Source organism: Macrosteles quadrilineatus, unplaced genomic scaffold (genome assembly GCF_028750875.1).
Source record: "Macrosteles quadrilineatus isolate MER2022 unplaced genomic scaffold, UCM_ALF_1.0 Scaffold_7__1_contigs__length_78375512, whole genome shotgun sequence".
Classification (NCBI taxonomy): Eukaryota; Metazoa; Arthropoda; class Insecta; order Hemiptera; family Cicadellidae; genus Macrosteles; species Macrosteles quadrilineatus.
The window spans coordinates 30,553,819-30,581,348 of record NW_026542600.1 but is presented as its reverse complement, the minus strand read 5'-3'; the positions used below and the strand labels follow the sequence as shown (position 1 = coordinate 30,581,348).

At 36.6% G+C, this 27,530-nt stretch overlaps 1 protein-coding gene across 1 annotated transcript; it reads right to left on the bottom strand.

Moving 5' to 3' along the window:
- Positions 1–684: 684 nt before the first annotated feature.
- On the bottom strand, positions 685–26,771 carry LOC128998137 (secreted frizzled-related protein 5-like). Its single transcript, XM_054424138.1, has 5 exons — positions 26,301–26,771; positions 13,701–13,796; positions 3,500–3,574; positions 2,860–3,113; positions 685–2,265 (listed from the first exon to the last, which is right to left on the bottom strand). Exons 1-5 carry the CDS (start codon positions 26,743–26,745, stop codon positions 2,089–2,091), a joined length of 1,047 nt encoding a protein of 348 aa, XP_054280113.1. The 5' UTR covers positions 26,746–26,771; the 3' UTR covers positions 685–2,088.
- Positions 26,772–27,530: the final 759 nt, after the last annotated feature.

Below are 27,530 nucleotides of genomic sequence, written 5' to 3'. Positions count from 1 at the left end.
AGCTACACCCCAACAAAGCGTGTGTGTGTGTGTGTGTGTCAAGTTTTAGTGTTTGATTTGTAGCTTACGCGTCACTGTGTATCCATAGAATTTTGTAAGTTATTAAATCTCCCGCCGCATGCAATATAAGGTCAGTGATGCGTTTTGATTACAAGAAACGCATCCGATGTAGACATCGCTGAAGTTTGTGGCTCTGAAAATGACCATTTTGGAAGGACTTGTTTTTTTGGTTGTTATTCAAACTTATCACAGAAGTACAGTTTTTTGTAATTTTTTTGAATATTTTTTACAAAGGAAAAAAGTTTTTCAGGCCATTTGTACACTTCCTAACCCATTTCCACACTTTCCCCTCACTTATTGCATTAGGGCCATAACCTTTAGTCATCTGGTGATGAATCTCGGAATAGAGTATGTTTCTTGTGGTAAAAAAATTGATCACTGACCTTTCTCGCATGCGGTCGTAGATTCAATAATTTCACAAATTTTCTAGTGACACAAGGAAGCGTAAGCGGTGAAGAGCCTTGTTACGGCTTACACGCGAACCAAGAAGCTATAAACACAAACGGCCCTTGCATAAAAAATCACCCTTGTGGTTCAACCAATAAAGTGTATAAAATCTATTCTTCAAAAATAATTATAATTATAAAACATTTTATTTGTAGGGGTCAGAAAACAGAATTGCAGCAGAGTGTAAAAATTTAATTCAATATTTTCTCATTTATACAGATTATAGTTTTTCTGTAGGACTATTGTGTTAAATATACACCAAACAACATTTTTCTGATTAAGTATTGTATGTTTGTATTGTAAAAGTTAATGAACTAAAACAAAGAGACCCTCTTCAACATTTTGAAAAAGTTATTGATTAGTATTAGAACACCTGTCTTCAACTTCAAGTTTTCAAACTTTTATCTGAATAAATTAAAGTTTTTCTTACTGTTGAAAAAGTTTTATCTAAAAAAAGATAAATAAATAATTTAATTGTATATGAAATTAGTGATGAATTTGATATACATTAATTTACTGCCTTTTAGGCTTTACCTTTGGCATTATTAGTCTATGTGGTGTCAGTTTCAAATGGTTATTTTGAACAATTTATTTACCGTGGCATTGCTATTGGCTTTTTGCTAGTATAGATAATATATGTTTTACTTGAACTATTTTCAATTTATTCTACATACATTTTTATGAAAGCAAACAGTTTGGTTTCAGTTCTAAACTTTAAGACACACTTTACTATACAAATTAAATTTTGAAGATGTATTGTTCATTTTTAATTTGTTGGTTTAGTGTAATTTCCATTTTAAACAACAATAATAGTTTGTTACTGAAATTACAGCCTAATTAAGACTCAAAATAGCAAACAAAGATAAAGTTTACTTTGATATATGTGTTTGCTAAATCCATTGAAAGCTTTTTGTAATTTTTTTACTGTCTCTTTGGGTCTCAGGGTGTACGTTGTATAAAGTATTTATTCGCATCAAACCTCAAAATACTAATAACTTGACTTGATTGGCACCAAAAACTAAGACTAACTGTCACTAAGTTAGTCCCATCTAATTTAAATTCTAAAATATATATAAAATATATAATAACACACAAAAGATGTATACAACATCGAATAACAGGCATAGGGACTAACTCAGGGTAAAGAACACATGAACTGTGTGGCTTGACATTCTGTATCATAGCGTATCCATTCAAACACAATCTTAACAAGCAATGAAACTATTCACACAGAGAGTATTGTGATGTTTCTACAGATTCCTGAATATGAGGCATTGCAATACTAGGATGTAGATGTTCACTAATAGTAAACAATTTTGAGAGATAAAGCTAAACATTCACTTATACTTTGAAAACACCATGTTCCAAACTGTCCTAAGTTGCCGCTAAACTTATCTGGATGTCTTTGTGCTATGACAATCACCGTTCCATGATACACCCTGCCACACTGTCTGTATTTATTTACCCTAAGTCATAGAAAAATGTCTTTGTCACTGGTAAAATCTAAACCTTAAAAAAAGTTAAATCTTCAAATATAAAAGTTGTCTTTTTTGGTACCACACTGACTCTAACAGCAAGTGTCTATTTATTTGGTGCTGAAGTCGAGAATGGAAAGTGAATGTCTTTTTGGGTGAAGATAGGATGTCCGGCAGTAGAGAAGTCAGCCAAGTTGAATTTTTCTCCGATGACTGAATGTGAGATGAACTTGGGGTCAGTGCAGTTCAGACTCTTGAATGTTCGGATTGCCTTCTTAAATACCTAGGACGAACACAAACTCGTATACATTTTTTTAAGCTAACCTTATTTACTGCTAAATAAACATTGATATTTTCATCATCTTTAAGTTTCACACTTAAAGAGTTTCCACACTCAGAGAGTTCACTGAGAGTTCACACTCTTATTATCCTAGCAAGATCATTTTATATCATAATAATTAAATGTCAAATACACCTTGTTTGCTTAATTTACCTTACTATGTTATGATTGCATTTGGTTGAGTTTCAATTAATTTTATTTTAAAAAATCAATGGAAAAAACATGTGGATTATTAGCATAATTTTACATTCTAGATTGTTCCACTGATTCATAATTCAACAGACAATTGATGAGAATTACTTGGTTTTGTACATCTAGAAACAATATATTTTAATTAGGCAAAATTGTTTTAGCCACCAAGATTAGGCTACTACTCGGTGTTATTGCAATAAATCAATTAGTATGAGTGTTCTTAAGATGGTGCTGATACGAAATCATATTTCAATTTACATTATATAACCCCTCAAACAAATTTCTTACAATACAGTCAGGTAACTGAAAAGCTCAAACAGGTATCTGATCATTATCTATACAAACCTTTGAACTTTTCGCTATCCATCTCATAATGAAACTCGGGACCAGATCTGATCCTCGTATATGACCCATGACTAGAAAGTTTTCCTTATTGTACCTCTTCACCTTATCTTCACAACACGAACTTGATGGGTCTAAAGTTAACATCGGCCTTCGCAGTTTTTTACTTAATATGCCAGGTTTTACTTTTTTGAGAATCTTAACCTTCTTGCAGCTAAGTTTTGATCGGTGCACTCTTTTGAATCTGGTTCGAATAACTGAAATCAACAAACATTTGAGAATCAACACTAGTTATTAAGAGTTGACCAGAATTTGAAGAGCTGTGTGAATACGTGTATGATTGTTGCTTGAACCAGTTTTTGTACCAGGGATTTAATTTTGAAAACAATTTCCAAATGACAAAAGCAAAAACAATAGTGTATGACGAGGTTTAAGATTGAGGCATTACTGGCTTCCTCTAAAGTGGTTCAACCTATCACAATAATCAAAGCTACAAATCAAAGATCTTTGCAATGAGTTGTTGATACATAACTATAAATACACAATTCCTTGACTCAGCAACACTATTTAAGACAATCTCACACTAAAGTGAATTATATTGAACAACACTTCCGTTATCCAACAAACTATTAATTAAACTTACCAAAATCAGACGTACAAAAGTTATCCAGAATATTTTCATATGTTTCAACAGGATCACATATTTTGCAGAGACTACCTGTAAAATGTCCTTTTGATTACTAGAAATCATATTTCCCAACTATATTACCCAGATTTCCCAACTATATTAATCAGATTTCCCAAATATATTACTCAGACTTCCCAAGTAATGTAAATTAATTGTTAACAGTAACAAGTATATTTTAGTTTTAAAACCTCTTGGTACATACACAAATAACAAGAAATAAAGGTCAAAAGAAATCTCACACGTTAGGTTTACTGTCACTATGCTTTACTGATTTATAAGATAGCAGCCTCTTAAATAATTTTTTTTAGTCAAGAAAAAATTGTCAAGAGTTTTAAAACATATCAAACCAGTTGGTTGCCCTTGTACTGACAACAAAATTGATGATTTGAATACACAATTTAAAATCATCAATTTTTTGATGATTTGATGTCCAGTAACAATTTAAAGCAAAGTAAAAAAAAACACTTGTGTATACGACTGAGCAAGCCCAGCTAAGAAATTATATTTCCCTTGGGCGACGCCCCTGCTGCTATGGATCAGCAGAAGGGACTAGTAAGGTATGCTGACATGTATATGTAGATTACCTTCTGATATTTACTGTTTATTTCTGTTATTTCCCGACTGTCAAGCTATTTTAGCCTAATAAAACTGTCTACCACTTAATACTTATAACCTAGTGTTTATACTCTATAATGAATGCCACCAGAGTTTCACAAGCTATACAATTTTCCTTTAAATAGCGGAGATATATTTCACCATAAATTTGTTGCCGGAAATTCAACATACGTCAACAATAACTTTCTTCATATTTGATAATAGGATAAAGTGTCTACTTATAAGTAGTAGAATTTTATGAGAACTACGCACCGCGCCCTCTACAAGTCAACAAAACCCGCTCAACAGAAGTGTTATGCATTTAACCAAACGTATCTTGTAGGCGTACTCAACTCCGTCTGCTTCCGCCCGATGGTCTGTGCGCGCAACCGTTAAAAATTTATTTGTTTACGTACATCTATCTACGGATACTGTAATCAAATACTAGGCAAGTTTACTAAAGTTTTGATTTAATTTGTTATTGTAGCCAGTGTTTTGTTAACATTTTAATATTTTTAAGGTTTTGACTTGTTTGTAAATCGTAAATGTATACAAAGTAATAATAGTTTTTCTTTTATAACATCGGACCGCAACAAACTACGATTAAGTGTGGATTTATTTTAAAGTAAAACCACCAGTGACCTAGTAATTTGGTATTAATATACTATGAATATATAACTTTAGTTTTATAATAATTTCAACGTGTAAAAGATGGGAAATCTTCAAATCTAGTATTTGTGCAATAAAAACAACTATTCTCAACATAATAGAGCTAGTTGTTTTCAATAAACAATCTTTTGACTGACCACCTTTTTAGAGCTAAGATTAATGTAGTTAGTTAGCAATTTCACTTGAAAGCGGGATGAATTGATCCGTTTTAAGTTATCTACAGAGTGTTTCATTGTCATGAACTTTGTACTTAGTTTTAACGACAATAAAACATTTAATTTCATTTCACAAAGAGGTTGCTGTTTTGAATTAATATTCCACACGTATCGCAAACTTGAAACTCTACAGTTAAAATAAAAATGTATGTTAAAAATATCCCCGAATATAATTTTATTCCGACTTTTGGAACTAAATAGCAGAGCAACAAGATAACAACAAAATTATAAAACACAAATTGCTAGCGTGGTTTAAAAATTGCAAAGCGATTTCTATCAGTTTCTATAAAGGATTTCTAGATTCAATTTAGTTTTTTCTATGATTTACCACTATCCTATCTCTTTGATGTGTTAATTTCATTCACTTAAGTAATATTGTAAATAATAATGAATTGATAGAAATGGTTTGTAAATAAAATTACTTTAACAAAAACGCAAGATTAGTCATCCTCTTGTTGGCCATTTTGTTCTGATTAGACAGAATACCTGGCCTCGGGAGTAGGTTTTTCACATATTTATTTGTTATAAATGTAGAGTTTTAAGTGTTTAGTGTGGTCAGTGGGTATATACTGCTTTGGTACATACATATATACTTATGGTATATCGATTTAAAATAGCAGCCTCTTCGCGAGACACCATAAAGTACATAATTTTAAGCAACTCGTCACAATTATCTATCTTAATTCAAATTAATGTACAGGCGATTTGATAGCTGAACCAATGTAATATTTGATTGTTGAATTTGAGTTGAGATGTATGGAAAAACAACAACAAACCAGGAAAATCCAGAACGTTTTTGTGATAATCAGCATCTTGCGTAGAACAGAATTGATTCATTCAGCACAAATTGACACAGCATAGTTGTATCCGTGCATTCAGTTTTTGACTATGTTATGACGTATTGCTAAACCTTATCCCCATGTGCACTATACGGTACAACCACTGACTAGTCAATGGTACAACATACACGGTACACATGAACAACAGGATCCATTGAACAGTTAAAGGGGTCCAAGAAATCTCAAGAACTAAAGTATCGTCCTTAATGGTTGAAACATGATATTACTTCGGAGACTTGGCAGTTTTACATTGTGAGCGTTCAGGCACATACTCAGTAGTACTGCAGACCCGACTCTAGCAAGTGTTGATGTTGAGGAGGCTTTATGTCACGTCACTTGCCCGTACGTGTCCCAGGCTCCAGGCTTACTGTTACACGTATTGTATCCTATTTCTAGACTAAACATGCAAACCTAGAGAAACCTAAGAGAGTGTGACACGATCACTTCGCCAACAATGCGTGGGTGTGGCGCAGCTGGCAAGCCGCTAGACACATCCATTTGAGTACAAGAAGTATGATGACAAAAAAATATTTGAATTGACACCCTTCAATTAAATAGAGTTCGCATACGGTAGTATAAAATCATATCAGAATTATTCTGGTTCTGGAAGAGTTAAGTTCGCAAACGCAGTGATTTGAAATTTATACGGGGAAAGGATTGGCGATTCAGATGTACATGCGGGGTCAATAATGTTACATTATGTCATATACAGTATATACGAAAAATAGACTACAAAAGTGAAGAACTCGCAGTGCTTGGATCACGAATTAAGGCAGAGTTCAATAAAACAATCTGGTTTGTGCCATGTACATGTGAATGATGTTTTGTATTCTGTGGCAATATTTAGGAATTGTACATTCACTTGGTGATGCTCCGGTTGTTCGAGCTACGCAATTGAATTCCTCATTTTCTATTTTAAGATTTTTAAGTTAGGCGTAAGGCAAAGAGTCTCGCCTATTTTCCGTATTTTGCGAACTTCTCGCGGCGATACGAACAATACCGTGTTATATAATGACCAATTAAACGGACAGGAGTTAATCGACAAAGTAGCTTGGAACCGGGTGAAAACCGGATCACAATGACATGCGATTGTCAGACTCGTAAGATAACATTCAAACCCGGTCTCCGTTGCAATGTGTTTTTGTCAGATAACACGGTCCAGAATGCAGATGAGGTGCTTCGAATCAAAACAACTATAGAGTAAGAGTTTTTAGAAGGGATAGTAGCATGTCGTCTCGGGCGAATTAAATATTTCAATCTCGTGTAAAATGAGAGTAAAATGAGCAAAAGGAGTAGCAAACAATGCACGAGTGACCAAAACGAGGTTTCGAACAAAAGATCGGACAGGCTACTTGTCTGTTATCTGGCGGGGATCGGAGTATTGCAGTCCAGCATTGTTTGCGTTGAATATATTATTGCCATATTACCATACAGAGCTCTGCTCTGAGGGTGCGTTCACAAAGAAAGCTGGTTACAAGTAACTTACTTTCAGCGCTTGTTCCAAGCGCTTGAGAATGCTGTTGTGTGTTCACAACAAACGCTTGCATTTCAAGCTCAGGAGTGTAGTCTCAGCTCTGGTTGAGACAATATCTTCCTCAAGTGATGAAGAGCTATTTTTGATTCAAAATGTAGAATAAAAAATTTGGAGAAGGAAAGTAGGTGTTCATGCAATTAACCGCGGAAGAGGTAGGTTCGGGGAATACCACCATCTACAAAGTGAGGTTTTTTTTCTAATATGAGAATGGAGTTAACCACGTTTAATACAGTACATCCTCAAGAAAATTGAAAGTGTTTTAGTGAAGTTTTGGGGGAATTGGCATAAGCAACCTATCCGGCGATGCACCAAAAAGAATTTTGGACCAATAATAAAATCTAAAAAATACTCGAAGGGAGTTTTAAACACCCTATGTAGCTGATTAATTATGATCCAAATAATATTGTGAGATGATTAAAATGTTTTAATTTTCTAGGTAAATAAAGTAAAAGTATACAAGTTTCATCAAAAACATATCACCCAACACTTAATTAATATTGAATTAAACGTGTTTGTGTATCATCTTAATACATGTTATATTTGTCCTATTGGTTACGTTATTGAACCTCCTAGGGAAAACCACAATACGTGGGTAGCCTAATATATTTGTTTGGAAATTGGAAGCTCTAAATACTAGAGCTATCAACTCATCGACATCCATACTGCACTAGTGCACTGTGGAGTAGTTTGTAACTGACTGGTTCGGCCAACAAGCGCCGGAAAACAAGTACGAAACGTTCTTGCGTTCTTGTCAGAGCTTGTAACAAGCGCTTGCTAGCCGGCACAAGCTTTGTCTGTGAACACACACGCTTGATACTATGTTAACTTTTCTCACGCCGGTTCGAGAATGCAAGCGCTTGCCAACAAGCGCTTGTAACCAGCTTTCTTTGTGAACGCACCCTGAGACTAGAACCAGTGGCCCTGCGGCCCTGCACCTACTGACTGTCCCAATGTGACTGTCCCACACATGTTCTTTGTAATCACTATATATCGGAGTAGATACTGTATTCCAACATTAAATTTGGACCCACATTCCATTTCTCATTGTACTTCAATTAATAATATTAATATTGATCAATATTAATTGATATTGATTAATAATTTAATAATGCTGTCTAAGAAGACGAATATTAATACCGTATTCTACGAGTACGTTCCAAAAGTACTTGTTAGTTGTTATAACTACAGAGCAATAGCGCATGCTCTAAGGCCCCGGCCACACGAGGCGAATTTAAGCCGCGCGGCTTATCTTCGCGCGAAGTTAAGCCGCGCGAAGTGCCTGGCCACACGGGGCGGATGAACCGCTTCCTGTTGGGTTTTCACAGTATCAGTACTCTATTAAAACATAGTTCAGTTCACTCTTTTTAGTCATGGGCGAAACACTATGTTAGTTTGTGCATTAAAAGCGTGTGGTGATCTGGAACGTTAACATAAATCATTGAGTCCATCCCTTCATAACGGAAAACAATGTTTTGTGTTCCAAACCTTTTACGAGCACATGCGAAACCATAGTTCGGAGTTCATATGTATCAAACATTGTTTGAACACCACACAACCGGTAAAAAATACACAAAACAAACTCAAAAACCACTGGAAATGTCCGAAGAATATCTCCAATAAGCGCGGCTGCCGCGCGGTCGAACCGTATCGTGTGGCTTCTCTCCTACGTGTGTCATCCCCTCCAACGCGGCTTAACTTCGCGCGGTCGGGGGACGACATGTTGCGGCTCAACCGCACATGCGGCTAAACTTCGCCTCGTGTGGCCACTCTCATTTGATTCAATGTGTTGTCGAAGCCCTTAACTTCGCGCGGCTTATCTTCGCGCGGTTAAACCGCCTCGTGTGGCCGGGGCCTAAAACGTGGTTTTATAAGGTCAAACTACACAAAATGGATCAGCTGGATAAAAGATGCCATGTTTATACCCGGTGGTTGAAGGATGCGTTTTGGTGTTAACCGTTTATTTTCTATTATTTCAACAACCTCCCAACTATTTTAGTAAAATAAAGTTGTCTAATTCTTTTATACTATTACCGTCATATCAAAACTTCCTAGCATGCTCTAAACTACAGATTTTACGTTAAAACCACACGTTTCCAAATTCTTCTTTAAAATTAAAGGTGATACCATGGATTAATCACCCCCCCCCCTTTATATATTTTAACATTATTACACTTATACTAGACTTATTCGCTAAAATAGATTTTAAAACTCAAAACGCATCTTTAAATACAGTGCTTAAATCAAAGCATTTTAAACACTAGTAACACTTTGCTTTGAATTCTATGGTAATGGGATGAAGTTATCAAGGTTTACGTTGCAGTATAAAGGTGACTGAAGTATGTTTTATCACACATCTGTGAAATAATTCTTGGAAAACAAAAGCTGGCAAAATAGATTAAACATACACCCTTTTCGATTTAACGATACTTACAAGTACGAGAAGAATTCGCTAAAATAGATTTTACAACTCAAAAATGCATTTCTTGAACCAGGTGGAGGCTTTTGAAGTTACTTCCTGAAACTACTAAAAGTCAGTTGCTGATAAATAGGTGTGCTCTGATTTACTGCTTAGTGCGCTTAGTGCTGACGTACCGTTAGAACTGAGGTAGAGCTTAGGTTTAGGTTTGGAGAAACATGTCTATTCATGTCGATGTCGGAGCGATAATATTAACTATTATGAATATCAAGATTGTCTATTGTAGTTGTGAAATAGTGCCATAGGTAGGCTACATATTTCGAAATTGTAGTGTATTGCGAAAATGGTTAATGGAATATTGTATGGTCTATAGGCTACTGGCTGTAAGATTAAACCCCGAAATAATTTATAGATTGACTTATGTTTTAATTCAGCAATAGATTAACGCGATTCTAATGATTTAGTGTATTATCCGTGAGTGTGTGTTACAATTGAGTGTGCATTGTACCAAAGAAATTACATTTTCGCACGGATTTTAATGGAAGGGGGTTTTATAGTACAACCATACTTCCATACTACTTTATAAATGGAAACGGCCTCTTGAAACAAACGTTGACGTATCTTTGAGACTACATACTACTATTGTGAATAGTTAGGAGCATTAAATATTATTCTTGATAAAAATTAAAGATGGATTAAACATTGAAAATTGGACATGCAATATCGTCTAATATTACGTAGGGAAAATTACTGCAAATTATAAAATAATCTGCCTAAAGGTTTGGAGTAAAGAAAATATAATCTAATGAGCGAATGGTACAGTAATGTTTTTGCTGAAAACTGGATGAACTGAAATCTTGATTGCAGACAAACCTATAAGTTGGTCAACATCCATATTATTTTAAATACAGTAAACAGGAAATACCGGAAATACCGAGTGTTTCAAAAATCAGTTTACCGAGTAAGTGTATTTGTTTGAAGCAAATAATAAATCAATTTTATTTATATTAAAACTTATTGAAACTGAATTTACACTACACATAGGTTGGAAACTTAAAGTAATTGTTCAAAATGCTTTCCACTAACTTCAACGCATTTTTCACAGAGTTTTTTTTACACTTTTAACCATCTGTTTGCGTATATTTTTTAGTTGGTTAAGGCTTCAAATTATCTTGCTTATTGATTGGTCCCCAAGGTCCTGCGATCTTACTTACACTGTTGTTCAAAGGTTTATTGCGGACATTTTCCATCACGAATGTAAAAAAAACAATACACTCTATGTATGTATGTGGGTGTATTGTTTTTTTACATTCGTGATGGAAAATGTCCGCAATAAACCTTTGAACAACATTAACTCACCATCACCAACAATGAACTTCAAACAAAGAATTACTTACACTGATAGATTTTTGTATTTGGGGAATCGTTTAAAATAAAATTTTAGCCCGAACAGCCACTAGATGTTCTGCAATTGAGAGCAGCCATCGCAAGACAATTTGAAGTCTAATACAACAATACAAATCTAAGTAAAAAGATTGTTGCAATTGTAAAAAACAGTGAAAAATGCATTGAAGTTAATGGAAAGCATTTTGACCAGTTCTTTAGTTTAGAACCTAAGTGCGGTGTAAATTTAGTTTCAATAAAATTATGTAATATAAATAAAATTGATTCATCATATATTTACTTCAAACAAATACACTTACTCAGTAAACTGATTTTTGAAACACCCGGTATAATGAAATGAAAATTTTATAAGCGTCTATGTTGCTTACACACACACCGCGTTGCTAACACTTATGTTTTCCGCGTATTCTTGCTTCTATTTATAATCTCCTCCAATGTCATGTTTTTCTTATGGAGCTTCGATCTTTGGCCTAACCATGTTTTAAGATTCACAGAAGATGTGCAATTAATGCTAGTTGTGCTTGGACAATTCAATTGGTTGGGATCGTTTCCCTACCAAGGGTTTAAACATCAAAGCAAGCGGAGAAATTATTAGAATAACGTAATTATCGTGCAATATAGATCCAGCTAAAACGACGAAAGCCATAAAAATCAAATGGAAATTTCTTATAGAAGATCCGTCTCATTACGTACGTTATTTCCCTGAACTGTAGGCATATTATTATTGAAGGTCATTGAACGTTTTAGAACACAGTTAAAATTGATGGATTTTAATGTAAGATTTTAGAACGCGTAGGCTACTTAGGAAATCGCTAGTAAAACAAAGTAGGTACCTACACAAGTAAATCAATAGACCAATAGTTAATAAGTTTCTACATTAACGTAAGTAATGACTATGTAATCATTTTTAGGACAAGATCAACATTTTGACTACACTCTGGCCTGGTGAAACTCCTACTCAAGTGATTGAGGTTTTTACTGGAAGTGAAGTCTTATAAAATTGGTCTGTAAAACATTAAAGATCGACTTAATATCAAGAAAACCGGTCTCTTCTGAATCCTTCGATAAACACAACCCTCATAATTTAATCCTCCCTATCATAAAAATTGATTTACTTATAAAAACCTCCCTTTTAGAAAAAGAAAGCTATTGTAAGAGAAACCAATAAAGTAAAAACGCGTGAAGCGAGGTGGGTATGGTTGGATGGGTCAATTAAGTTCTATTTGCCGTTATTGACTGATGCTATCAACTGAGTTACGACTACACCGTATCATTATAGGAATCTTTACCCGACCCACGGCCCCTCCTTCTCCTTCTACTCGAGCCTTCTTCGCGCTAATCAAATAAACCTTTGTCTTCGCTACGTGTTCGAAGGGAAAGACAATTTTAAAGGACACTTGTAATGGTATTTACAGTGAATAATTTGCATCAAAATTTATCGTTCTCAATTAGCGGGTGAGAAAACATCTAAATCTGTTCTTCGTTTAGTCCGATTCGCGCTAATTTGTAAGGCGTAATCTGATCTTATGTCCCATCAACAACCTCATCAAACCCGTATCTGGGCGTCGGCGTCGGCGTCACCCATGCATATTAAGTGCTGCAATTTAAATAAACGACCTGCAACACTCCGTTGTATAATTATTCTTACAGTGTAGTTACTACGAGACGGTAAAGATATTTAGCAAGCAATCAAAATATTTACGCTGTCATAAAACTCGTTCCTTCTTTTTTTACCTGTCGTAAATTCTGTTATGCTAATTTAGCCGGTTCATGCCACTGTGTTGATTTGCAGGAATATTTTAGGTGGACAAATCGATTCTTTTGCAATAAGTACTTTGTTAGTAGTCACACATCGTGGAGTACTTTGCACATCAACCTCAGGAAGCATTACCAAGGTTAACGTAAATGTAATGAATATTAGGTTATGCGTAAATACATGTCTTACGCATCTTGCGAAGTGGGGTTCTGGGCTTCCCCCCTTAAAAATAGGCACATTAAATTGATTTAATACTACGGGATAAAACTTTTACTGATTGTGAAACCATATTTAACCAAGGTATGAAAACACTTATGTTTTCCGCGTATTCTTGCTTCTATTTATAATCTCCTCCAATGTCATGTTTTTCTTATGGAGCTTCGATCTTTGGGCTAACCGTGTTTTAAGATTCACCGAAGTGATGCTACAATTTCAGAAACATAGACGAAATGGGAGTCAAAATATGAGTTTACCCGAGCTTTTTAAACCACACTTTTTAGGACGAAGGTCTCTAGTTTCTACGTCAAGACAATTTGTTGAAATTGCCTTAGAAGGAGAAATGTTAACGGCACCCTGAGTAAGTTACCGTAAATCTGATCACAACCATAATTGTGTTTCTGAGATAATGACTTTGAAATTTTTTTTTATTATAAAAATTTCACCATTGTAATCGCAATATTGTTTAGTTTTTATGAGGCCTCAACGCATACAGATTAACTATAAACGTACCAGGGGGTTGAGTAGTGACAGTTGGCTTGGGAGGATAAACTCTTCTGTCAAACACTTGGAGCTGCTGCCGGCCATCTGCCCAGACACTCAGAGCTCCTGAAACAAACCACAATCAAAACAACAACAAACAAAAACATATAAACAACAGCAAACTCAACGACCAACACAACACCATTGACAGTTGCAGTGTGAGACAAGACTCTTCTGTCAAATACTTGCCATCTGGCCGGACAATCAGAATCAGAGGTCCTGAAACAATAAACAACAAACACAACAATAGAAACAACAGCAAACAACAACAAACAACCAACGAACTCAGCGTCAGTACAGTTTGGCTTGAGAGAAAATACTCTTCAGTCGAATTAATACTTGACATATTTCCAGACACTAAGCGTCGCTACAGTTATCTTCAACAATTAAAACAACTGCAAAAACAAAATCAAAGTCACTGATAGTTGGGTAAGCTTATCGGTACCAAATTCAGTACCACATATAAGGTTACATACATGGAGTTTCTGAGTCACTTTTATGATACTATCGATTTGTTTACCTGTTAAGAACATAGTGATAATTTCTCATCTCATTTACAACTTAAAGTGTGCTTTGTTTATGCATTTTGAAAACTTGTTTAATTCCCATAAATCTCCAGTGTTTAAATTATTTATTATTTTATTATTTTTGTCACACCAGGGTAACTTGTATTGCTAATACTGTACGTTCCGCAGGATGAATACACACTGATTTACTTTATTATGGGATTCATACGTAATGAAAAATATTCTTAGATTTTATTTTTCTTGCAGTAAATGAGATCATGTAGGCATTTCGAAACCTATAAGTGTGGGAATCAGGACTTTGAGGCCCTTAAATCATATTAACAAAACTTCATCACAACTTATGAAGCGCTGACATAGCCATTCCATTTGATTATTGCAGTTTTATACAATGTTGAGTTGCAACTGTAGAAGATATCGGACCCACCCTTAGCACCTAGTGCTGCATGCTGGTGGACAGTGATTTAGGTTACATCGTTGTAAAAGTGTCTAGTAGTTGCAACTGTAGGAGATATCGGTCCCACCCTTAGCACCTAGTGCTGCATGCTGGTGGACAGTGATTTACGTTACATCGTTGTAAAAGAGTGTCTAGTAGTTGCAACTGTAGAAGATATTGGACCCACCCTTAGCACCTAGTGCTGCATGCTGGTGGACAGTGATTTACGTTACATCGTTGTAAAAGAGTGTCTAGTAGTTGCAACTGTAGAAGATATTGGACCCACCCTTAGCACCTAGTGCTGCATGCTGGTGGACAGTGATTTACGTTACATCGTTGTAAAAGAGTGTCTAGTAGTTGCAACTGTAGAAGATATTGGACCCACCCTTAGCACCTAGTGCTGCATGCTGGTGGACAGTGATTTACGTTATATCGTTGTGAGAGAGTGTCTAGTAGTTGTAACTGTAGGAGATATCGGACCCACCCTTAGCACCTAGTGCTGCATGCTGGTGGACAGTGATTTACGTTATATCGTTGTTAAAGAGTGTCTAGTAGTTGTAACTGTAGGAGATATCGGACCCACCCTCAGCACCTAGTGCTACATGCTGGTGGACAGTGATTTACGTTATATCGTTGTTAAAGAGTGTCTAGTAGTTGTAACTGTAGGAGATATCGGACCCACCCTTAGCACCTAGTGCTGCATGCTGGTGGACAGTGATTTACGTTATATCGTTGTTAAAGAGTGTCTAGTAGTTGTAACTGTAGGAGATATCGGACCCACCCTTAGCACCTAGTGCTGCATGCTGGTGGACAGTGATTTACGTTATATCGTTGTTAAAGAGTGTCTAGTAGTTGTAACTGTAGGAGATATCGGACCCACCCTTAGCACCTAGTGCTACATGCTGGTGGACAGTGATTTACGTTACATCGTTGTGAGAGAGTGTCTGTCTAGTGTTAGGGCGTGTCAGTGTGGGTAAACAATGAAGTGTCAGCGAGAGGGGTCTGGGCTATTGTATCCCCCTCAGCTCTAATCCCCATCAGGGATAATTCGGCTTAATTTGACGCGAGTGCAGGGGAGGATCATATAGCGCCTGTAGCCCTGCACCTTTACCTCCAGTTTAGGTTGTAGATACTGTACAGAAAAACCTCGGTAGCAGCACTTAAAGTTCACTATCGAGGTACTGAGGGCCACCACTGCCATGGGGGTTGGGATAGGTCAAGAGTTGAGTTAAAGGCTATTAAAGGGAATTGAGATATGTATTGGGACGTTGTCGAACACATTAAAAGCATATGTTTTAAGAGTCCTTAACATTAAGATAACATGGATTTTAATCCCGGAAAATATCCTTAGCCTACTTAAACTTAAATACTAAATTATTTGCTTTTCTTGCCGTCAAAATATGAGTGTTTCATTGGGTAGGTAGTGAGGAAAATTGTTTTATGATACAATTATTTCCCTCAACTTCTTTTCCAATTTTTGAATAGGTGTGAAGGTAAATTTGAGTTAAATTCATATTCCATTATTATTTCAATTTGTTGTCTAATCAGATAAGTGCGGGTTCGCAACAACAAGACTAGGAAGGATTTAGGATTTGTTTACATTCGTGATTCATCTATTGAATCTGTAAATGGAGCTCCAATATTGAATGTATGACGTCAAAGTAAACATCCAAACAAAACATTAGAACTCTCCATTATGCTCACAAAGTGTGGGAATCGAGTAGGTATAATATGGAGAAAGGGTAGTTTACGTTAATGTGTTGGTCATAATATATAAGTAAAATTTAAATTCGGGTGGAAATGGTAAGTGTACGGCATTATTGTACCTACCACCTCACTACTAGACTTGACATTTTCAATTGAAGTAGTTTAATTCTAATTTATCTTTTAACATGACGTTTGAATTTAGATGTACAGTAGCCACATAGCGGTTTGGTAGATCCAATTGCTTTGGAAAATAAGGTATATATAGAGTATACATATACATATACATAGAGTATATAATTAGTTCAATTGTTTGGTTATTAAACTCACAAAATTGAACATTTAGCTTACATTAAAAACACAGTACTACTGGTATCTCCTGACTAGCTATAAGATTTCTACATGCCCTCTATTGGAAGGAGATGTCCAAGTTTCACCAATTTGTCGTCCAGTATTTCGTTAGAATACTGAAAAATCGTCCCATAATGTTCTCTCCTCGTTAATCTTCTAAATTGTTACATGTCCGGTGGTTAATGTTCTACGTGCGTCTCAAGAGAATAAATCACAAGGGGTGATATCGGGAAAATAAACTCACGTCGACAATAATTGCCAACATCGCTGTTGTAAACATTTTGTGCTCAAATAGAATAAAATGTATTTTATGGCTTGAGGATAAAATTAAGTGGCCAAAATTGAGAGGGTGCCAGGATATCAGTATCGCAGCGGACAGGTCGATACGACAGCACGACCGCGATCGCGGTACCTCGCCGTAGCCGTCGTCTGGGTAAGTGGTCATAAATAAATGTGAAATTATTCGTCGAGCAGGATCTCGTTAGTGCATGCAAACATTGAGGCCATTATAGCTCAACTTTGATATTTGCATAAAGCTCACTAACAGGTTGTGACGTAAGCCATTAGCGCATCTATACGTCCGGCGGACGCTGTTGTAGATGTGGTTGGTTTCTTGATCGGTTGGCGATAACGGAATCTACCTCACACCATAGGTGACGAGATGGAAAACAAATGTTCAGTAAAACGTTAAAATAGTATAGGTATAGAGAAAAATAAAGAAGTGTATATGTGCACTAAAAAGAGGATCCTAAATTACGATCCTTTCAGGAAAAATGTTAGGTTTTTTGTCAAAAAAGTAGAAAATTACGATTATAGGTGATTAGGAATAGAATCCGTTTCAAGAGTATGTTTAGCAGATGGCTATTATAGCAGATCAGGAAGAGAAAGCACCCTCAGGAGATGGTTAGCAGGAGGTTAGGAAGAAAAATCCTCAAAGTAAAAGGTTGACTGCTGTTATCAGATAACTACTTTAAGATATTAGGAGAAACCTCTAGGAGGGAGATCTTGACAGGGGTTAGGTAGTGATGATTACAGTACTACACACTGTGTATGTTAAAAGACGACACACTTTCAACCGTATGATTATAGTATGCCAAAACATAGAGAAAAGCTAGGAAATAACCTTATTACGAAGTTTTTAAGATATAACTTATATTAGAAGTGATGATTACAGTAATACTGTATGTTGAAAGACGACACACTTTCAACCGTATGATTATAATTTTTCAAAACATAGAGAAAAGCTAGGAAATAACCTTATTACGAAGTTTTTAAGATATAACTTATATTAGAAGGGGTTAGGATATGTTCGTTACAGTAAAATAAATTAGAGAATAGTTCTTTCGAGGAAAGGCTAAAAAGGAGATTGTGTGCTATTCAAGAGAATGTTTGATGATGATTCATACATAGTATGTGAGATGATAACAGGAGGGGATTAGGGGAAGACCCTTACATGAAAAGTTAAGGAGGAGATGACGTATACAGGGTAGAGTTATTAGGAGGTGTTCGGGTGTTCCTCAACGGAGAAGGTCAGGAAATGACTCTGGTATGGGTAGAAGAGGATCCCGATCCCTATGTACAGAAAAGAAAACTATCATAATTTTGTCATACGTGTGTAATAAATACACTCGCTGGCATTAGTAATGTAAATTAGTTGTAAGAAGTGTGAGGAGGAGTGAATGGCGACGAAAAACAGAAGACCATTTTTAATTCTTGTATGTATAGTTTAACGAGATGCCGTATTCCTTCTTATACCAATATCGTAAAACTAATAGTACTTAGTACTGTCATCTACCTGATTGTGATCGCCACCTACTGATCAAGCAGTTGTGAATACAGGGTGGCTGAAAAGTAACTTACACCCTCGCCCCCTTAACTTTTCAACCATTTGAGATATTTGAAATCTGTTTGCGGCAACCTTCTTAGATATGAGGGGTTACAATAATTATGGTCAATTTTGAAAATTTTGCCCTTAGGGGTAGCGGGGGTAGGGTGTTGCTCAAGATTTTCAATGTAGCAAGTATAGTCGAGTTTGGTATCATTTTGCAGGTCTTGACAAAACATAACAATTAACATAAATAAAATAGAAATTGGACCATTAATAACAAAATGGCAGTTCAAAATTACTTTTAATAACCATTGTCTTAATCATTTTTAGCTGTCATTTTGTTATTATTGGTCCGATTTCTATTTTCTTTATGTTAATTGGTGGTTTACCAAACTCGACTATACTTGCTATTTGAAAATATTGAGCTACCCCCTAAGCCCACAAGGGGGTAAGGGAAAAATTTTCTAAATTGACCATACCTAAGAAGGTTGCCACAAACAGATTTTAAATATCTCAAATGGTCAAAAAGTTAAAGGGGGTGCAAGTTAATTTTCAGCCACCCTCATGGTTATTTGGATTTGAAACGTTTTAGGGCGCCATTTTGTTATTAGTGGGCCGATTTTGGTTTTCTTTATGTCAATTGTTATGTTTCGTCAAGACCTGTAAAATGATACCAAACTCGACTATACTTATCAATTGAAAACTTTGATCTACCCCCTACCCCCACTACCCCTAAGGGAAAAATTGACCATAACTATTGTAGCCTCTCATATCTAAAAAGGTTGCCGCAAACAGATTTAAAATATCTCAAATGGTTGAAAAGTTGAGGGGGGGGGGGTTGTAAGTTACTTTTCAGCCACCCTGTATAATTTGGAAAACATTGTACGTATTTTGCTTCTCAATAGAACTCATTGAAGGTTTGTATCGCTCATCAGCACCATGAAGGCTACACTGTACACTGTACTATAAATACGTAGGGATGTACTTAAATATAAATGGTCAAATCAAGCGCATTTCCAGACCACTAATTAATTCCTATAGCTACTACATCATGGTACAGATTACCATAGTTTAAGTTCAATAGACCATGCATAGGTTTAACACGCGATCTTGAAATGGCCAAGTATCAATTCTCTCGTACTACCGAGATTTTTGATTTGATAAGTATATCCAAATATTCGAGCTGTAGATTTAAAATATAACACGTTGTCAATAAATTAATTTAGAATAGACCTTAGAAAAGAAAAAAACATGGTAAAACAACCAAATTGAGTTAAATGGAAAAGTAGTATACATTTTGACGTAGGCTACAGAAGACAAGAGAATTGAAATAATGCATTGCATAGTTATATTAAACGTGAATTATAGTTATTGTCTTGAATGTAGACAAGGTCGTATGCCATCCCTAATTGGGGTACAGTTTTCATCAGGCAGTGTGATAGTTACCAGAACGTAATTTGTGAGGATACAGGGAGAAACAAGAAACAAGTAGTGGGAGCAGGTGGGAGGGAGAGAGGAGTATATGGGACTGGTAGCTCAACTAGTTGTGTAAAACAAGCTCATAAATAGCGTAGCAATTTACGCTAACAATATATGTTCACCACAAATAACACGAACTGGCAACCAGGCGTATTTACACGTGCGGGTTATTGTTTGTTTGTCTGTTTCTCTGCAATTAGAGTCGACGTCCAACTAGATCTACCTACCGTCTTGCCTACTCTATTCTACTTCTCACTGCATGGTGTGGTCCAACTACACCTACCTACCGTCTTGCCTACTCTATTCTACTTCTCACTGCATGGCATGGTCCAACTATCTACCTACCGTCTTGCCTACTCTATTCTACTTCTCACTGCACGGTGTGGTCCAATTATACCTACCTACCGTCTTGCCTACTCTATTCTACTTCTCACTGCATGGTGTGGTCCAACTGCACCTACCTACCGTCTTGCCTACTCTATTCTACTTCTCACTGCATGGTGTGGTCCAATTACTACTACCTACTGTCTTGCCTACTCTATTCTACTTCTCACTGCATGGTGTAGTCCAACTACACCTACCTACCGTCTTGCCAACTCTATTTTACTTCTCACTACATGATGTGGTTCAACTACACCTACCTACCTTCTTGCCTACTCTATTCTACTTCTCACTGCATGGTGTGGTCCAACTACACCTACCTACAGTCTTACCTACTCTATTCTACTTCTCACTGCATGGTGTGGTCCAACTACACCTTCCTACCGCCTTGCCTACTCTATTCTACTTGTCACTACATGATGTGGTCCAACTACACCTACCTACCTTCTTGCAAACTCTATTCTACTTCTCACTGCATGGTGTGGTCCAACTACACCTACCTACCGTCTTGCCTACTCTATTCTACTTCTCACTGCATGGTGTGGTCCAACTACACCTTCCTACCGTCTTGCCTACTCTATTCTACTTCTCACTGCATGGTGTGGTCCAACTACACCTAAATACCGTCTTGCCTACTCTATTCTACTTCTCACTGCATGGTGTGGTCCAACTACACCTACATACCGTCTTGCCTACTCTATTCTACTTCTCACTGCACGGTGTGGTCCAACTATACCTACCTACCGTCTTGCCAACTCTATTCTACTTCTCACTACATGATGTGGTCCAACTATACCTACCTACCGTCTTGCCTACTCTGTTCTACTTCTCACTACATGATGTGGTCCAACTACTCCTACCTACCGTCTTGCCAACTCTATTCTACTTCTCACTACATTATGTGGTCCAACTATACCTACCTACCGTCTTGCCTACTCTATTCTACTTCTCACTACATGATGTGGTCCAACTACTCCTACCTACCTTCTTGCCTACTCTATTCTACTTCTCACTATATGGTGTGGTCCAACTACACCTACCTACTGTCTTGCCTACTCTATTCTACTTCTCACTACATGGTGTGGTCCAACTACACCTACCTACCGTCTTGCCTACTCTATTCTACTTCTCACTGCATGGTGTGGTCCAACTACACCTTCCTACCGTCTTGCCTACTCTATTCTACTTCTCACTGCATGGTGTGGTCCAACTAAACACACCTAAGTCTTGCCTACTCTATTCTACTTCTCACTGCATGGTGTGGTCCAACTATATCTACCTACCGTCTTGCCTACTCTATTCTACTTCTCACTGCATGGTGTGGTCCAACTACAACCTACCAACTACCTACCGTCTTGCCTACTCTATTCTACTTCACACTGCATGGTATGGTCCAACTATACCTACCTACCGTCTTGCCTACTCTATTCTACTTCTCACTGGATGGTGTGGTCAACTACAACTACCTCCCGTCTTGCCTACTCTATTCTACTTCTCACTGCATGGTGTGGTCAACTACACCTACCTACCGTCTTGCCTACTCTATTCTACTTCTCACTGCATGGTATTGTCCAACTATACCTAACTACCGTCTTGCCTACTCTATTCTACTTCTCACTGCATGGTGTGGGTCCAACTACACCTACCTACCGTCTTGCCTACTCTATTCTACTTCTCACTGCATGGTGTGGTCAACTACACCTACCTCCCGTCTTGCCTACTCTATTCTACTTCTCACTGCATGGTGTGGGTCCAACTACACCTACCTACCGTCTTGCCTACTCTATTCTACTTCTCACTGGATGGTGTGGTCAACTACACCTACCTCCCGTCTTGCCTACTCTATTCTACTTGTCACTGGATGGTGTGGGTCCAACTACACCTACCTACCGTCTTGCCTACTCTATTCTACTTCTCACTGGATGGTGTGGTCAACTACAACTACCTCCCGTCTTGCCTACTCTATTCTACTTCTCACTGCATATTGTGGTCAACTACACCTACCTACCGTCTTGCCTACTCTATTCTACTTCTCACTGGATGGTGTGGTCAACTACACCTACCTCCCGTCTTGCCTACTCTGTTCTACTTCTCACTGCATGGTATGGTCCAACTATACCTAACTACCGTCTTGCCTACTCTATTCTACTTCTCACTGCATGGTGTGGGTCCAACTACACCTACCTACCGTCTTGCCTACTCTATTCTACTTCTCACTGGATGGTGTGGTCAACTACACCTACCTCCCGTCTTGCCTACTCTATTCTACTTCTCACTGCATGGTGTGGGTCCAACTACACCTACCTACCGTCTTGCCTACTCTATTCTACTTCTCACTGGATGGTGTGGTCAAGTACACCTACCTCCCGTCTTGCCTACTCTATTCCACTTCTTACTGCATGGTATAGTCCAACTATATCTACCTACCGTCTTGCCTACTCTATTCCACTTCCCACTGCATGTTATGGTCCAACTATACCTACCTACCGTCTTGCCTAGGCCTACTCTATTCTACTTCTCACTACATGGTATGGTCAAACTATACCTACCAACCTTGCCTTCTATCACAGAAAACGTACCACTATAACCATCGTCTTACCTTTTAAATAGTAAAAGACTTTGACTGCAAATACGGTTTGGTTTTAATAATTATATTTTATAAAAAATAAAATACTGTATAGGATTTTATTTTTTATAAAATATAATAGCACTAGGCTATATTTAGAACAAAACTAGATTTGATTAGACATGTGCTACATTAGGTTTAACGAGTACCTAGGTTTGCTGCTGCAAGGAAACTAATAATGAGTGTTTTAGTAAACTATCAATAGATAAATAATATGATAAATAAGATAGATAATTTGACAAGCTTGATCAAAATATATCCATAAACAAGCAAACTACAACATGTTACAATATTCTCTATAAAAATAACATAGGAATTTTGAATTTACCATTTTGTGAATTTTCTCCGTGTTTAATAACCGTACAAAAACACTTTGATGTACAAAATATATTTTTTTCTCTTTAAAAAGTTCTATAGAGAAATTAGGAAATTTTGTGTTTTGAGGAACAAAAATGAGAAAACCCAATTTTTACCCCATAAAACCCCCCGTAAAACCCTGTTCCATCCCATGGTCCGATCATACTGGTTCGCGAACTCATTCAAGTTTATCCCGCCTTACACCTTCAAACCAAATTACATCAAAATTGGACAAAAATTACTCAAGTTATCGTGTTTACCGACACGCATATAACTTATAACAGGTTACGTACCTTGACGTCCACAAATCAGTCGAACTTCCGTTGACTAGTTTCGACTATTAAGTAGGCTAGTCATTTTCAAAACGGAACGTTAAAATATTTAATTCATTGAATGTCGTAAAATCTTCTTAAATACATTGAACACAAACACAGCACGAACACGGTACATTTAACATAGTTTAAGAAGATTTGATGAAATACACGAATGAAATATTTTAACGTTCCGTTTTGAAAATGACTACGTAGTAGTCTAAACTAGTCAACGGAAGTTCGACTGAGGAATTGTGGACGTCAAGGTACGTAACCTGTTATAATTGATTACCAATTCCGAAAGGCTTCAACATGAATACATATATAACTCTATGTATATTTGAACAAATGGTGTTTTTGGCCTCTGGGGACATCAAAATGAAAAATTAAATCTGTCCCGGACCTAGGTCTTACCGTGCCACCTACGGTAATAGCTACTTCCCTATAGGGAAATTCGCTAAAACTATAGTCTACGTTAATGTTAATTATGGTATTGGTTGCATTTGAGCTATAGATTTAAATCTTAACTCAACGCATATATTTAATAAGCAATTTTAGTTATTTAAATTAAATCTACATAAAAGTCCATGTTAGCGATAATTCAATGGATATGGATACTAGGCAAAAGAATCGCGTGTATTGAAATACTACCTATGATTTGTTACAACAATTTACATCCAATGAAATTTACTCATTTATTGGTGAACTTAAGCAGGAAACTGATTTAGTCAATATTAACAACGTTTAAATTTTAATGAGTTATATCTGAACCTGCATTTAGTCTCATTACGGAGGAAAGGAACCGTGCACCAAATCGTAAAATAGTAGACCTTCTATAAAAAATATAAACTACATTGATTTAAAATAACATCACGACCAAATTAATCCATATAAATACAGGAAGAGTGAATAGTTTTCCTTTTTGTCAATTTCCAATCCAAATAAAAATCTTCCATTCCTTGGACTAATTGTATCGTATCAAGTAATTTTTAAAAGGGACTTAAGGATAAAAAAATGTGTAGAAATCATATACAAGTATAATTTCACATTATAGATAAAAATCAGATTTTGTTAGGAATTGTTATGGTTGTTGTATTTTTTTTATAAAAGGTTGGCGAGCTCTTTAAACCTTGCACTTGCCCGCCCATATAGGCCCAGCAAAGCAAGGGGTGAGTTGGTGTTGAACAAGGGTGAACTGTAGTACTGATAAAAAAGTAGTGGCAGATACCAGGATCCAAAACCACGACTTCGCTGCCTTGGGCCCGAAGTCTGGGGCGCTACCAAAACCAACTGAGCCACCAGCCACCGCCACCGCGATTCACCATGTATCATAATATTGACATAATATCCCATTACCTATCCTTATTTTCATATTGATATGCAGTATAAATTAAAAACAAATTGGCAATATTTACAAACCGAATGTTATTAAAGTGTTGTTGACGAACGTAAGGATTATTGTAACAATCCATTTTGTGATGTAAACATATTAATTGTAAATGGTTATGTATACTTTTGCACTGATAACGCTTAAGTTCTGTGTTTGGTGGATAACATCACCTTATTTTCGTCATAATCATAGTATAGTGTTTGTTATCGCTATACTGTGTGTATGATTGTTCATTATAAATGAATCGTTGTACCACGATAAGTTGAATCTACCAGTGATCAAGGAATTCCCAAATCGCGCAAGGCTATGAGTATGCGATAAGGAACAAACCTTTAAGTATCTCTACCGACAAAACGTACGATATCAAAGTTTTATATTGATACAATACAACTGACACCAATATTTTTTCATTTTTATAACAGCTTATCTTAAATAATCTCATAGAATTATTATAACAAAGTTCTAACTGAAACATATGTGTAACATTGAATTCAGCCCAAATTGAATGAGTTCACGTCTATTTTTCTATTGTAAAATTGCATTCGAGTGTTCTAATACAGATAAAGGTTATTCTTTTTTCACTTTGCTTACTCTGGTTCTCTGAAATAAGGTAAAAGGATATATTAAAACAATGACTTGCAGAGGTTCTTAAGTTAGCCTACATTTAAAGGATAGATAGTAGTGGGTTAAAAAAGGTAGCCTATTGTATCTGGGAAAATTGTTTATATTCACTTATTGTAACGTATTAATTGCTAAAGTATTGATGTAACAATGGGTCTGAGCGATTGATATATTTTCTATTATCAAATCGTTCTTGATTTAACTTTTACGTTTTTTTTTTAGCTAATAGTTAAATGTTTTACCAAATTAATTTTTGTTCAGTTTTCACAAACAAGTAAAACACGATTGGTCGATATAATTTGGATAAGTAGTATAACAACAATCAATTTCAATGCGAGATAAATTTCTTTAATACGTAACCGCCAAACTACTAGGAACTTTTTCACCTACAACCGGTATCAGTTTCGAAATCCCGTTGTTAAAAAAAATGGGTTTTTACTGATCGTGATATAAATGTCTGCGATAATTTCTTAAATAGCATGAAACTACCAATGACAGAAAAACACATTTTCAAATAAGGTACTATTAACTGAGTTTACTGCATGCGTTTAGCGAATTTTACCTGGCTGCGGGTCCGAAGAGGTTCTGGACGCGATGCACATGTCGTTATCCACAGGGAACTTATCACAATGGAACATCTCGGGCCAGGGGAACCCGTAGGTCCGCATGCGACCCTCACATCCCCTACGGACCTTCTCACACAGGGAGCGGCACGGGTAGATGGGGTGGTCCAGACAAACTGGGCTGAACAGAGAACACAGGAACAGCTGGGTGTCGGGGTGGCAGTGGACATTCTGTAGAGGCACCCAGGACACGGACTGCTGGGTCACCTCCGAGACTGAGTCGTGGTCCAGGAGGTTCGGAAGCCTCATCTTGTCGTAGCCAATGCCGTGACAGAGTGACAGGTTGCGGGGGATGTCTACGCAGGTGTACTGGTTGGGAGAGCGGTAGTACGCAGCCGCTACTGCGAGCACTGCGCACACGACCGTTAACACTGCGCGCCACATGATCACTGACTGAGAGTGCAGCAGCAGCGAGCAGCCCGCCCCTACCAATATCCCCCACCCCACAACACTAACATCCCTCCCCACCAGCACCAACCAACCTCACATCACTCTGTCTTGACAAAATATGTTAACATTTTATTCTGATAAGGAATCGGCACGACAAAAAATGTTGGGTTAAGAAATAGGTAAGGTAGGTACAAAATGTATTATTTAATCAACTACTTCACTGCATAGTAACTCGTATTGTCTGCTCTACTTTAGACAAATATTTCAATTTTAATTAAGGTACCTCTTAAGATGTAGTATAATTGAAATAACAGTAAATTAACAGTTATTAGAAAACGGGTTGGTTATAAATAAGTAGGTAATTTTATTACAAAATGTATTCATTAATATACTATATTAATATTTGCTACATCAAATGTATAAATGTAGTACATTTATACTTTACTTTAGATATATTTGAATATACAGGGTGTCCCAGAGACCACCGGCTTCTAGAGCTCCGATATTAAAGCAAATAGAAACCTAATTGCAACTGGAATCCCATATTTTGATCCCAAGGAATTCAGCTAAATTATTTTTAAAGCCCAAAACGCACCCCATGGGGCAGATTTTAGGGGTGGGGGAGGGGGTGATTTTTGGGAAATATTCAAATGTAAAGGGGGGTTGTGTTATAAAATAATTTAAAAGGTCTTTGAGTCCTGAGTATTTTATTGGAAATTTTTTTAAATTATTTTCATCCCTATTTACGTGTTCAAAAACGTACAAAAATAGATCTTTGA

Bases quoted from the DNA above. Each gene is read 5' to 3' on its own strand.
- LOC128998137 (XM_054424138.1), bottom strand. From the start codon at position 26,745: ATGTGGCGCGCAGTGTTAACGGTCGTGTGCGCAGTGCTCGCAGTAGCG. The intron at 13,797-26,300 runs GTAAAATTCGCT...GGTTTGTTTCAG, and splicing joins CTCTTCGGACCCGCAGCCAG to GAGCTCTGAGTGTCTGGGCA. The intron at 3,575-13,700 runs GTACGTTTATAG...GACATTTTACAG, and splicing joins TGTCACTACTCAACCCCCTG to GTAGTCTCTGCAAAATATGT.